At 41.7% G+C, this 14,675-nt stretch overlaps 1 protein-coding gene across 2 annotated transcripts in view; it reads left to right on the plus strand.

Annotated features, from left to right (window-relative positions):
• Positions 1-14,675, plus strand: part of PLEKHM2 (pleckstrin homology and RUN domain containing M2) — a 280,987-nt gene that overhangs the window by 141,437 nt on the left and 124,875 nt on the right. The window contains exons 6-8 of one of the 2 annotated variants that reach the window (XM_078642586.1): positions 1,674-1,860; positions 3,044-3,103; positions 9,455-9,689. In XM_078642586.1, coding sequence (XP_078498712.1) covers positions 1,674-1,860; positions 3,044-3,103; positions 9,455-9,689 — 482 coding nt within the window. The remainder of the gene's footprint in view (positions 1-1,673; positions 1,861-3,043; positions 3,104-9,454; positions 9,690-14,675) is intronic. The other variant, XM_078642587.1, reaches the window with a different exon arrangement.

The following is a 14,675-nucleotide window of genomic DNA, read 5'->3' on the forward strand; positions in this document are numbered from 1 at the left end:
CTGTGGGCAATATTGCAAGCAGCTATTGGGGCATCTTTCAAGCCGCCTTTTGGAGGGATCTTGCTTGCAGCTTTTCTGAAGAATCATGTAGTCATCCCTTTGGAGGGATTTTATTGCCAGCATTTGTGGGATTTTGGAACTTTGTGGGTAGCACATAGGTGGAGATCTTGTACATAGTCCATTGAGGAATGGCGGGCACAGGCGTTTGAGGGATTTTGAAGGCAGCAGTTTGAGAGCTCTTTTAGATAGCCCTTTTGAAGACCCATTTAAGCAGAGCTCTTGAGTTTTCCCATTCTAGACATGAGTTGCTTATTCAATCCAGGTTTTTACTCAGAACGTTGATACTTGCAGTTCTGGAGGATTTCTAAAAACATGAAAAGAACTGCAAATACCATAATGTAAAGACACAAATCTGGTGCTGGAATTATGTGGTCCTGCTCTAAATGTTAAGTTTGAGGGGATGGTTTAGGATTTGTTGTTGGTAGACCTCTTAGGAACCTTGTAGGCATTCCTCTGGGAGATCCTCCTGGTAGTCCTAGGGAAGATTGTTAGTGGTCTTTGCGGGGATCCCAAAGGGAATACTGAAGAAAATCTTGTCAGAAATCCAAAGATCATGTCTGGAATCCTTGGGAAGACCAAGTTCAGAGTCCTTGGGTGATGCTATTGGTAGTTGTGTGGGATCTTGAATTATGTTTTATAGTGTGTATTATGTGTATTAATTTAGGAGACCTCTTGGTTACTGTTTATTAGGGGAATCTTCCAAGTAGCAATTTGGGCTATCTGCTGGAAGCAGTTTTGAAACTAAGACCACACAGTTCATTTTATCAAAATATGATGAACACAGAGCCAAAACAATACCCTAAATACATATTGAGATTGGAAAACATTTGATATTGATGAACTATTTAGTGCAGTGAACAAGTGCTGTGCAAAATAGTTATTATAACAGTCAAGAAAAGCACATTTTATGGCCAAGAGATGCATAATTCCTAGGAGGCTATTATGTGGATGATACCAAGCACCTCCTAGACAAATAACGATGAGGGTCCAATAATCATTTAAAAGCCATATTTGGAATGTTGATGTTTAGATCCCAGTGTGCTAATCAAAGGATCATATTCAGGGCCATATGTAATAATACACTTATAGGAGAATAATGTAAAAAATAAATAAATGCAAATTACCATTTGTGCAAAGAAGCTAACTAGATGGTTGATAATGTTCTAGAAAAGTAAAATTATTCACTAGTTTCCGCAACGGTCAAGCAGATCCAGCCAATGTTCATTCAGTGTCGCTACCTGTGCAGGACAGTGATTCCTATTCACCTCTACCCACTGTGACCACACTGGACGGATTGACTCATACTACACTGCCGGTGACTTTTCTTGGAGACTTCATGCAGCCTCTATTCCATCCATCCTCCCCGGCAGAGTGATTTACTCTATAATGCCTGCACTTATTATCCCAACATTTTTTATATTGCGCCATTGCTTGATTTTTACAGCGAGCAGAGACAGCCTTCTTAACAGTGTTTCTTTGTATCAGTCTACTTTGCAAGGATATTACTGCATACACTACCTTGTTTTGAGAATACCAACATTTAATTTGAATGACTTATTACCTTTGTATGACAACCTTTTTTTATCACCGCTTAACTTTTTCTCATTGCTTAGGATGTACCTTACCTGGATGTGGCACCATATATGCCGGAGTACTACAAGCCACAGTACCTGCTGGACTTCGAGGATCGCCTGCCCAGTTCGGTGCATGGGTCGGACAGCTTATCCCTCAACTCCTTCAACTCCATCACTTCCACCAACCTGGAGTGGGACGACAGTGCGATTGCACCATCAAGCGAGGGTGAATATGCATGCTAGTTGTGGCTTTAGTGCTTAGATGCCCAGTAGGAATTCGGTCAACTAGGGGTTCAGGATGGCGCAAGGCTCGTAGATAGCAGAGACAATCAAACTCTGGAATGCACACTTCTCAGCATATCCAGCACATGTGTACAGCAGAAAGTGTAGAAATTATTTTCTGCCTCTTTTCTTCCCTTACCCTGATCTTGCCTAGCTTCAGAAATCCCAGCTAAGCAGGCAGGGATCTCTAAATATGGTGGGTGGCCTTTTACTGGGGAAGTGAAGGTCCTAGTTCCTGCTGTCCTAAATGCTGGTGGGTCATTAGCTCTTATGTGTCTTGCTTCAGTCATCATGCAGACAGGCTGCTGCGTGACAACCAGTGTCCAACATCCGGGTCTCCATATAGACTTGGAGCAGTGTGATAGAACAGTTGGTTTAATAAATCACGGCTCGCCTTGCACACAAGAAGCAGTGTGATAGGCGAGTTAATCTCCTGGGTCCAAGTATCCCCGCAGGTGGTAGTAGCGTGATAGGGTTGCCAGTAGCTTAAATCAGAGACTCACTGCTGGCTGAAAGTAATGTGATAACCCTGTGACTGCCTTAAATCAGGTCTTCTTGACCGGTAGCCTTGGAAAATTATGAAGAACCTGTCTCTTCGTTTTCTGCAATCAGAGCGGTTCATTGGTAATGTTAGTGTCCTTAAACAAGATCACACTGTAAGTTGGAAATGCTAGCACTGTCTGTGCCTTAAACCTGTCCCTTCAGACTTGGAGCAGTACAATACACTGAGACCGATGTGAAAGGCATGTCAGTACCTTTGGACACAGCTCTCACTGCAGACTAGTAAGAGTTTGATATGCCTATCTGGCATGGATCTCGGCTCTGCCAGCAGATAATGTTCCAGGTCTGAACGCATCTTAGACTATTTCTCTTTCTGGAAATTGTGTCAAGATGGGTCCGCACTTTCATTCATGATTCGTCATAGATTGTGCAAAATGTGGTAGTCACTAAGCTTTTTCTGCAGGCCGAGGGCAGTGAAAGAATTGTATTTTCCCCACATGGACTGCATTACAGGAGTTCCTGTAGTGATGCTGAATAGTTCTCTCTCTGTTCCAAAAGCCAATCTCGCATCCCATCCCCCCTTCAACTGTATTTCTAATCCTTCATTTTTATCCCGGTTTTTGTAGATTATGATTTTGGAGAGCCGTATCCCGCAGTGCCGTCCGTGCCCAGCACAGACTGGGAAGGTGGGACTCTGCCCGCTCTTACTCTGTCGCTCTGTTCTGTCACTTCTGTAGCCCTGCTTGCTGCATGTTCTGTTATAAGCTGGTTTATCAGAGTGAACAGACTCAAGGTTGATTATTCAGAAAGTTGCTTGTTTTACACTAGCGAGGGACACCTATCCTGTTGAGCCATACCCTAGTTTAACGCTTCCCTTAACAAGCACCTTTACACTATTCTGGTCCACATCGTTCTAGTTGGAACACCTACACCATTCCTCAAACAACGTTCCAATCATTTCCACCCCACCGACTGCCCCTAGCAAAGCGAATGCTTCAGCATTGCTCTGTTTATCTGTGATCCAGACAACTTCTGTCCTCCCTACACCTCCCTGCAGGCAGTGGTCCCTCATCATTCCTTGCCGTTTTCCTCCAGTAGATACCTTTTCTAACAAGCCAACACAATTCCTTACTCCTTTACTAAAGCCACTGCTCCTACGCATTAACCTTGGATCCCCTGTAACTTCTTCAACATCTGTTAAAGGTTTCCCTCCATATTTTCTCTTGATACCACTTCATTGTTTGCTGCTTATGTGCAGCCGTGGCATACAGTTCCTATGCAGGGGGCGGAGAGTGCCCTAACCCTTCCTTAGAAAACTATACAACATCATAGCCCTGAGCTGATTGCTCTGATGAGTTTTGTTGTGGTAGTGGTGGTGGTTCCAGCTTGGCTTTGGTTTTTTTCTCTGGTGGTGTCTGGGCTGACAGTGGGTTTGTGGGAGCGAGAGGCGTCCTCTAAGTAGTAGGTAGAAAATGGATGGGATTGAGTATCTAGGCATATTACATTCAGAAAAAGCAGAAGTTGTATCCAAAAACTCCTGAAACCCCACCCCCTCCTTGCCATATAACTCCAAACACAATATATAGTTCTGCACCCACGCATGGTGTTCTCTCACATGTCATTGTGTTGTATCTTTCACGTTATTTAACAATTTCCTGTAGCTAACCTGCTTTTTCGGACTTTGCATTAATCACTCCTAAAATGTATTTGTGACTGCTGCTGCTGGAGGCTTTACCCAATAACCATGTCTGTTGCTTTTTTTAACAAACCAGTTGTTGAAGCTTCTTTTAAATGAACCTTAATCTTATATATTTTTGTAAACTTAAAATCATGCAATTCTCTTCCTCCGTTTACCCTGGACCTTTGTTCACAGATGTCTTATGATCTTTTCTGGGTTGCTCCAAATGTGGTGGCTTCACTCGGTCCAACACACACAAGGGGTTGCAACAGTTTGCACTTTGAACAATGATAAATAATGTATAATGTGAGAGTTGGTGTAGGGCCACAGGGCTGTCCTCCAGCTCCCTGAATTGAAGAGATAATAATAATAATCGCTTTATTGCATGATTAATTAAAACCTTTGCATACAAGTAAAACATGTGTTCGTAAACAACTTCATTAAATAATGCTAAAAATTGCAACTATACAGTGATTCCATAAAATTGCAAGGTATATAAAAGCTAGTGGGCGAGACAGCCAGTGCAGGGGATCAGATGGGGAGGAATACAACATTTTTCGGTGTGCTAATCAGTGGGGGCACCTGTGTAGTCCTAATTCCTTTAAAGTTAATTATAAACACTTTGATCTTAAAAGTCCATTTTAAACTCTTGGATCTTGAAGATGTTTTGGAATGTTACTGTGCGGCTGAGAGCCAGTTTTTGACGGTACCGGAGTGTAGTTCGTCATGACGCTTGCTCTCCTGGGTCATTGCGCCCCATGAAAAAATGTATATGAACATGTTATGTCGCTAAGCAGGCTGCCGGCCCGGGGTGGCTTCAGGAGAGCGTAGGGACCATGGCAATAGACAGAGTAGCCAGACGAAGTCCTAATGGTCAATATAGTTGTACTCCACTCATAAACCAGTGCATTGAAGAGGTGCACGGACTATGCCCTCGATGCACCTTTGCTGAGACTTTTGAAGGAGCGGTCAGTGTTGTGCTTCCAACATCGGTTGCATCCCTTCAGGGCACACCTTATGATTCCTTACAAAGGACTCCTTCAGTTAGTTCTTTGAAAGTTATGATTTATTACACTTTTGTGTTTATAACATCATTTTTGGAATTATTTTCATTCCTTTTTACATAAATATCATTGTGTTCAAAACTTTTCACAGTTCCACATGCTCCGAAGCTTTTCGGGCTACATCGCCCTTCTTCCGGGAGCTTATCTGAAAAAATACCAAGGACATAGCATCTATATATATGTTTATAAAATAAAAATCATATAAAACAATGTACACGTTTCATATATTGGTTTTAGTATCACTGTCCGTGCCAAAATCTGTGTTAGTGAACCAAGTGTGAAGTGACAAACGTGTCAATAAAACGTTGTGCTTGAGACGGTAAACTTACATATGGACGTGGAGTTTTGGATTCAGATCTTATAACTGTGGAGAGAAACGGCGTGGTCAGTAAAGAAGTCGGCATTATATTTTGCGTTATGGTGAGTCTAAAAGAACTGCCTCTGAGAACCGTCATGATTCTGAGGTAACTTACTGTTCAGAAACGCAGAGATTACGCGCTGCTCTTTGTACGGGTGAAGTCTGTTTCGCGTCGGTGTCAGACGGCTTGTGTATCAATAAAGCGTTCGAAGCACTGATTGGCTTCATCAGTTACCACGTGTCTAATGCGAGCTAAAAAACGTACTGCAAGCTTCGGGAGAAGTATGGCGGCCATTTTGGAGTGGTCGCGATCATATATATCATGTTACTTGTGAATGATACAAAGTGACAACTCAGAAAAATAAAATATGGGTATGACCTAAGGGTGGGTGTTTCTATGCATATAAAGTGTATTGTCAGTAAATGTGTGCAGTCACTATTGGCACCATTGGAACAGACATCAATTGCCCTCAAGGCCATTCATGTATAACAATTCTTTACATTAGAGATAGCAGATAAATTCCATCCGGTCATTAAGTCCATTCGGTTTCATTGAATTCAGTTTATATATCCAGAAATTCTCTCTGCGCAGGAGATGCTTACTATTGTGTCTGCCTTCCATTTTTGTAATTGTTTCTAAAACCAGAAACTTTAGTTGTGAAACATGATGTTTAAATTTATTGAAGTGGATGGCGACTGATGATTTTTCATTATGTGTTCTGATGTTAGATTTGTGCTTGTTAATGTGGATTTTTATTTTTATTTCGGTTTTTGCAACAGACTTTTCCGCATGGACACTTCAGCAGATATATAACATTAGATGTGTCGCAGGTTGCTGATGTCTTCAATTTGATGTTGAACCCTTTCATGGGGTGTGTTATGGTATTGCCTCTTATCACATTGTTTCAATTGTCCTTTGGTCCTCTGGTTCCTTTGGTAGCGGATTGTGGTGGTGTGCTTCTTTTCAGTAGTTCAACCAAATTATTATCTCTCGAGTATGCAAATATAGGAGGCTGAGCAAATAGGGATTTGAAGTCCGGTTCCATGCTAAGGATCGGCCAATGTTTCATAATGATCCTTTTAAACGCTGGACTTAAGGTTGAGTATTTTGAGACCATTACTAGTCTGGTATTATTTTGTTTTTCGGTGTTTCTCAACAAGTTAACTCTTGGTATTCGTGATATGCGTTGTTTGGCTTGCTCAATAATATTTTTCGGGTACCCTCTATCCTCAAACCTTCGTTCCATTTCCTCAATTCTTTGGTTTGCTTTATCATGGTTAGATGTTATCCTTTTTGCTCTTATCATTTGAGAGAAAGGTAGACAGATTTTGGCACGGACAGTGATACTAAGCCAATATATGAAACGTGTACTTTGTTTTATATGATTTTCTTTTTATAAACATATATATAGATGCTATGTCCTTGGTATTTTTTCAGATAAGCTCCCGGAAGAAGGGCGATGTAGCCCGAAATGCATCGGAGCATGTGGAATTGTGAAAAGTTTTGAACACAATGATATTTATGTAAAAAGGAATGAAAATAATTCCAAAAATGATGTTATAAACAGAAAAGTGTAATAAATCATAACTTTCAAAGAACTAACTGACGGAGTCCTTTGTAAGGAATCATAAGGTGTGCCCTAAAGGGATTCAACCAATGTTGAAAGCACAACACTGACCGATTTTACAAAGACGTGGTTCAAGGATGGACACGTCACCTAAGGAGCACCCAAACTTTAAAGTAAACTCTCCCAAAAATTAGAAACAATCACAAACTTGAAACGTAAACACTTGAGGCTGTGCACCTACCACCAAATATTCTGCATTATCACTTTTGAAGGAGCACCATTTAAAATAAAGCAAATACTGAATCTCCATGCTGTTAAACTCCTATTCAATTCACAGCCACTTTCAGTTTGTTATTTAAGATCAATTCTCTTCAGTGCTGTAGATGTGGATTTTGCAGTGGGAGTACTGTTGCATCAACTGCACTCCTAATGTTTATCTGATAAGAGACAAAACACATGCCATAGCAGAGGTATTGTAGCCAAAGTGCATGTATGGCATGGCCATCCTTGGATCAATCTATTGGCCTCCGGAAAGTAATACTATGTTACTAGTTGGGTTTTACCTATTACCATGCTGAAACATAAAAACACACTACCCTCTTTGGCCCCTCCTTTCAGAATGGAATGTAGGATTTCACTCTACATTGGCAGTAAAGAAGGTCTCTCTTTATGGGAGATCACCAGGAATCATAAATCACCCCAGTTTGGGCAGGAATTACCAAAACTTAAACTTCATCTTTTTCATGCTGCTCACTGAGTTTGATGATTTGTTAGCTAAAATAGCTTATGGCCTTTCTTTAAGTGTGTGCCAAAAGTAATTTGCTGAAGGTGGATCTCGGCTTCAAGGGTTACAGTGGCCAACAGAATGGGTTGTTCGGCACAACTCTGGACCATTCCCTACTGAACAGCTTCCTTCCCAGAGAGTAGTAAGCAAAAAAGGAGCAACGGCAAAAATCATGTCTTCACCTGTGAGCGAGGACTGCCTATGACCCATAGATCCATAGGAGGTCCTTTGTTGCCTCTTCAAATGGCAGGCATATTCGGAATTCCTCTAAATCATAGCCAGAATAGTGAACTGAAGCCCTCAAGGTCATGTCAGCAGTGGTGGCTCACTTGAGGTGGAATCTCATCTAGATCTATTGCTGCTTTAATGACAGGCTGAAGCATATATCTTCTTACATGCGGTGAGCTAGTTATTTGAAGGACGCCAAGGCAAACCTTTATGATCTTGCCTTTGTCAAGTAGTAAGATACATTTTACATAGTGCCAGTTCAGGTGGTCCAGCTCAGTGTAGGCTTTATAATATTTTGGCGCTGTAAACCTTGCTGAGGTGAAAAATATCCAAAGAGGGATTGCTTGACTTATATTACACAGTGGCAGTTGCCACTGTGTAGTTCTAGTTAGAGCCTGGTTACCACTGGAAGTGTGTTTTGGTTTGCTAATACATTTTCACAATACTGTAAAAAAAAAATCCTCTACCTCAGTTCCTTCCTTGAAAGTTTCAGGGGATCAATCAAGAAGGGGCCAAGAAAAAAGGGGACGTCGGTTCCCAAAATACAGTTTCCCTGGGCAATTTCCATAGGGATTTTTGAAAAGTACTACACCCCAGCCCTGAAAAGAATTACAGGAAATTTGGCAGAAAGCTAGATCTTTACACACATGGCCCGCATTATGCACAGTGTTATCCTGAATGATGATATTTCAGATGCTATCCGTGATGTTAATAATGCTGTCAAAGAGCATTTAATGAGTGATGTCAAATGGGAAGTCATAAGCAATGCATGGCGAGGGTGCGAATTATAGTTACTTGAAATGACTGTCTCCGATGAACTGGTGAATGTCGGTGTTTTTTTAGTTTACATGTTTAAACTGACATTCTCCAAACTATAACGTCATTTTAATTTTTTTCCCCCATTCAATTTGTGTGTGTATGTGTGTATATATATATATATATATATATATATATATATATATATATATATATATATATATATATATATATATATATATATATATATATATATATTACACAAGCCAGTGAGCTCATTGCTCGCTTGGCCATAGACGAGAAAATTATTGGTGAGAGAATGTCTGTTATGGTAGTACAGTGGATTAGGAGCCGGGTGGTTAATCACCTGACTAGTCTTAGGGAAATGTTTAGAGCCATTCAGTTAAGAAGCCACGTGAAGCCGTTTAGTCTCTTGCAACAGGAAAGCCTCGAGGCAAGATCACGTGCAGTTTCAAACTTCATTTCCTTTCTTTGTCTGTACCTCTAAAAGTTGATTTAGCCCTTAGCTGATTGCTGAGCTACCGCCCAGACCATCTAATGTAGTTTCTGTTGCCTGTCGACCTCTCCCCTCACATCGCAGAAGGCGAGTTGATGGACACAATCACCTATTCACAAACCGTGGCCTCCGAACCCTGCACGAGGCTCACTGTGGTGAGGAGCCCCAGCCAGCGCTACAACCCTTTCAACGGTGACCGCTCCGATGAACTGACCTCCTCGGAGTCCACGCCAGCACACACCGCCTCCCTGGGCAGAACCGATGACACGGCCGAGGCCACAGACCAGTCCGAGAGCTGCACCGAGCTGGAGGTGATCAGGTCAGTGCTGAGTCCAACTGCTGTGCTTGAGTAGCCGGGAGAGGTGGGGGCGCAGGGCTTTAAGTAAGGGGGATGAAAAACTGGGGGGTCTCCCAAAGGGGCGTGGCCGATGTAATTAAGGGTGTGGCTTAAAAACACATAAGCTAAAAAACTGTGCTTAGGATAGTGTGCTGCTCGATTTGTATTTTATTGTTTTTCATTGCATCCAGATATGATACAAGTAACATCATGCCTACAATAAGTCAGGACGAGTATCTTTGTAAGTGGTTGTTTGCTGCTTATTTATCTTATGCAACTACTATGGCTTGTATATAATATTGAAAAAGCTTCCACTTAAAGCCCCGGTGACACCAGCACAATGTTGCTTCCTGAGTTTTAAAAAGAGAAGGGAAATCCAGAGAGAAAATGGCTCTCTTTAAAGGATTTCCCTTCCCCTAGAATGCTCACCTGGCATGACGTCATACCTTAACTTATCCACTAGTGAGAAGTGACATTGGTGTGCCTGCTGTCACTGCAGTCAGGAAAAAAATGGACTGCCTGTGCCAGGGCACAAAACAGAGCCCGATAGAGACCCGTTTCGAGGCCTCCTTAAAAAAACTACCGGTGCTCTGCACCGGTGAGACCCGGCTTACTTAAAGCCCTGGGGGAGGAGGGCAAAAACCGCTGCCATCGATATCAAACCCGTTGGATTGCGCCGAAGTGTGTGCTTGTTCTCTTATGCATTGAATCACTAATTTGTGACTTCCTCTGCCTAAGGAGGCAGTTATCTCTATCATGGTCTTATTGCTCAGTCCCTTCCAAGATTTCTGTTTTCCCATGTCCTTTTAGACGTTGATTACATGATTTGTCCTTGTGATTCATCTTACAGTGTCTTTACGGCAAGGACCTTTCTTTTCAAGTCTCCTCTTACTCAGTTATTTATACAAATACACCTATTCTCTTGTCTGTCTACCTCTCGTGCCTACTTGAAGCAATGCCCCTTCCTCTGTATTGTCCTGTCATCTTTTCCTAATGAATAATGTAGTGAATGTATTACTACATTGCTGACATACTGCTCAAAGGGACTTTTGGAACAGTTACCGATTGCTGTTAAATGAACTTTGAAATTTTATGAATTTACATTTGAGTTAAAAAAAAAAGTACCTTGATAAATATTCAGAAGACTGAAAAAAATTGAGTAAAAGAAAAAAACTACCCCTGAGTCACGGCAAAGGTGAGTAATTATATGTCTAAAGTACAAGTCTATTGTCGTGGAGAAATGTTTAGTTTCCTGCAGTAGCCCTTTCTGTTCTGAGTCTTGGTACAAGTGAAAAGTTGTTCCAAAGCACGACTGAACTGTGTGGGAATTGAAGGTCACTAAATTTTTTGAGGCAGCATTTAACTTGCACAATAGAATTTTGCTGTTGCTAAATTACTGTGGGCAAATGCCTTTGATAGGCGGAAAAGTTAGGTTGTGCCTTTTTTTGTTTTTAAATCATTCGTTTTGAAGAGTCCTTCAATGGATTTGGTGATGAGTTGGAAGACAGGCATAGCCCTTTCGCTACAGGTTCTGCGAGCAATGCCAGCTCTCATTTTCAGACTTTCAGTGTAGAATTCTCCCACGCTGACCTTCAAATGTCTGCCATCTGCAAGATATCCATGAAGAATCTGCTCATTTAAAACCTTTCTGCTGCGGCAGATTTAGGTATTCTGGTGTATCAAAGCTGTGTAGCGGTACACCCAGTGTGAAGGGATTGGCACTGCTCTATAGCGCTAGGAAGCAAGGCTGCTCTCTAAGGAACAATGTCAAGGTGACAGTCCATTCCTTGGTTGTGTCATAGGTATAATTACTGTTCAACTTCTTCAATTTTGGTAACAATGGTGAACATAAACTTAGCAAACACTAGGAGATGATGGACGGAGCACTGAAACTTTTCAAACACTCACCCCCCAGTCACAGATCTGGGTTGAATCCATCATCATCCTTTAGCTCAATTCGCCACCCCAGTTCAGACCCACCCATATGCAAATCAGTCTCGACCGTGTGCCTCATGGGAATAGTCCAGCCGGAACTGCCAAGCCAGGACTTCCGTGGACCAGAAACAAGCATCCTGGGACCGGTTTCAGGGTAACGACCATCATCAGCAAGGCTAGCTTGAATCCAGTGGCAAAGTGAGCAAGGGACCCACGTTTGGGCATACCCTGCCAACTAAGGGCGAACAAAGCAAACACAAGGAGATGATGGACAGAGCGCTGAAACTTTTCACATTATCATGGAGCATAAGTAAATTACTTTTATATATTGGCTGTTTGTCTTAATAAAACTTCTGAGTGATTCCAAGCCATTAGAAATTGTACCGGACCTAAATGAGGTGTTAAGAATTTCTAGGATTGAATGGAAAATCATTTGGACTCACCTAAGTTGGCTGAAGGATTTGAATATCATACAAACTTTCAGCGAAAGGGAACTTGATAAGGCTATCTTGCATTTGCTGAAATTGCCATGGAATTGTGGCAGGGTAAGTGTTGCTTGAAAACATTGGTTCTGAAAAGATTTATCTGTGGAAATGCCACGCCGGTATATTACAGCAATGTTGTTTTCTACCTTTTGGCAAGGAAGTGTTTTTCTTTTATTGAGATTGCTGTAAATTTGTTAGCTATTCGCTTTGATTATTTGCCACTGTAATTTTATTCTTCGGAACAGCAAGTTTTTTCTCTTGCAGGTAGATGGTTTGAGTCCTTTGTAACTAATTTATTACGTAAATGTATTGGAGAGCAAGTGTCACAGTTCCTTTAATAAGTCTTCATATAATGGGCAAATAGTTATTTGTAGAGTTGCATGGTGGAGGATTTAGATTTCAGTATTACAGGGAGGTTTACAGTAGTATCAAGCATTGTGGTGATCTTGTAGTCCGCTTCTAAAAAACTTAAATAGGCTACATGGGTAATGCAGTGGCTGGGTAGGACATTAAAGCTTGTTGTGAAGGAATTTGGAGTCCTCTCTTTTAAGTTGATCTTTGTGTTGGAAGCTTTTTAGGTATAGATCTGGTATCGTTTTGTTGAGGTTTATGAATACCAGTTCATAGCCAGCTCCAGACCTAGTTTGGGTGCCTGCTCGTAAGTTCAAATAAAAATAAAAAAGTTAAGCCATTGAAAAGGAGAAAAATTGTACTTGCTCTCTTAACTGTTCCAGACCGTGTGGCTTTGGATACCTATGACTTAAAATGACCTGTCTCTTCTAAAAGTCCAGACTCTGCAGCCCAGATTTTGGTATCTTCCCTCTCGGTGCCCATTTCTAACTGAGTTTATTAATGCTTCTCGGTTTCACTTAGCCAGCTTTTTCCCCTCATCTTATTGGAAGGTTGGAACCCTTACCTTTCAGTTTTTCCCAACTGCTCGAGGTGCTCTGGCAATTTGTAGCCAGTTGCAAGAGAAGGAGAACAAGGACTAAGTGTTCAAAGTTATCAAATTAAAGACAATAGCGTTACATTTTTAGGAACAGCACATTGTATTTATCAAGAAGAGAATTGTTAAGTGTTTGAGCAGGGGTTAAAAAAGAGCAGATGAGGCAACTTCTGTGCAATGTGATCTTATCTTATCTTAAGTGGAATTTGTAAAGCGCACTAACACCATAGGTTTCTTGGCGTTTCTTGGTGATGTCGATTTCCTGTAGACCGGAGACAAATTCATCTTTTGAGCAAGTTTAAGTGAACACTAGTATCTGGATTTTCAGCTGCAATTATTTCTTGAATATTTTGAGATTCATTACGGTGTGTTTAATACTGCAAACTTTATATGGATTGAAAAAGGAATTTGTGGGCACTATGCTTTATGGGACTAATCGAGACTCAGATGTTACTCCCTGCCGAGTGTATTTTGCCAGGATTGATATTAATTAACAGGTTAGTTTTCTTCATTGATATAGTTGGAAATGCATGGGATTCTGGTGTGCTAAGTCGATAGATCTTGATGTACCAGTTGTTATATGGAGGCAGGGGTTAGAGGTGTGTTTCTGAGACATAAAAGAACACCAATGTTGCCATAAATGTTTCTGATGAATACCTCTAACCATATGAATATCCCAAGGATCCAAACTGAATCCAGCAACTAATAAAGCACCAATGGGTCGTGGTGTGCGAGTGTTTTTGTTTCAATCTTGAATTGACAAGCAGAGCTGCATTAGAGCACCTCCTCTATGTTCAGATGTCCGTTTCTTTTGATTCCTGCTGATGTGGATTCAAGCTCCACTCTTTTCTTCATACTTTGAAGAGATTTATTCTCAAAATTCTACCACTGTGTATACAAACGAACATGTTGCCTCCTAAGACGACCACATTTTAACCTTGTAGGGCAAAAAGATGTCTGTGACAAATCCCTACGAGGTGTGCCTCTGGTGTTTGGGTTCTGGGTATGATTCAAAGACCTGTGACGATTGCGGCCAGATCTATCCGAAACCCATCCAAGAAAGCACAATGAAGTTATACGTGGGAAAGCACAGCAAGAGTCCATACACGTCCACCCTACGGTCGAAGTTGTGAGTGCGGACCCACTCCCTTTCCTAAAATCATTCCTGTGACGGATCCTCTTTGCGGGTAAAGCCTCTAGGAAAGTCCAAAAAGAAACACAAGAAATACGAGCAGGATTCAAGTCATTTCTGCCACGCTCGATCTCCAGAGAAGGAGGAGGTGTCACCACGCTTCTTGGTCGCGCTTACGTTTCACCAAGGAACTGATAGCAACACTGGTCCTGATGCTTTCCAAATTTCCAGGTCCGCCTATGTTGTTGCAGTAGATTGAAGCCTTTACAGAGGCCATATGGCACATCTTCAGCACACTTCTAGGTTCCCCTGGCCTGCCTTTGGGCCTCCATCATTCGCCGGAGCCTCCAGTCAGGTTACTGCTAGAAAATCTGTCCTCAGCGTTGTCAGTTCCCCTCAAACTGGCTTCAGTTCTGTTGTCAAGATCTTCGCCTGTCCCTTCGGAGGAGGATCCGCAACCTATTGTGGTG

Source organism: Lissotriton helveticus, chromosome 5_1, assembly GCF_964261635.1.
Source record: "Lissotriton helveticus chromosome 5_1, aLisHel1.1, whole genome shotgun sequence".
Lineage (NCBI taxonomy): Eukaryota > Metazoa > Chordata > Amphibia > Caudata > Salamandridae > Lissotriton > Lissotriton helveticus.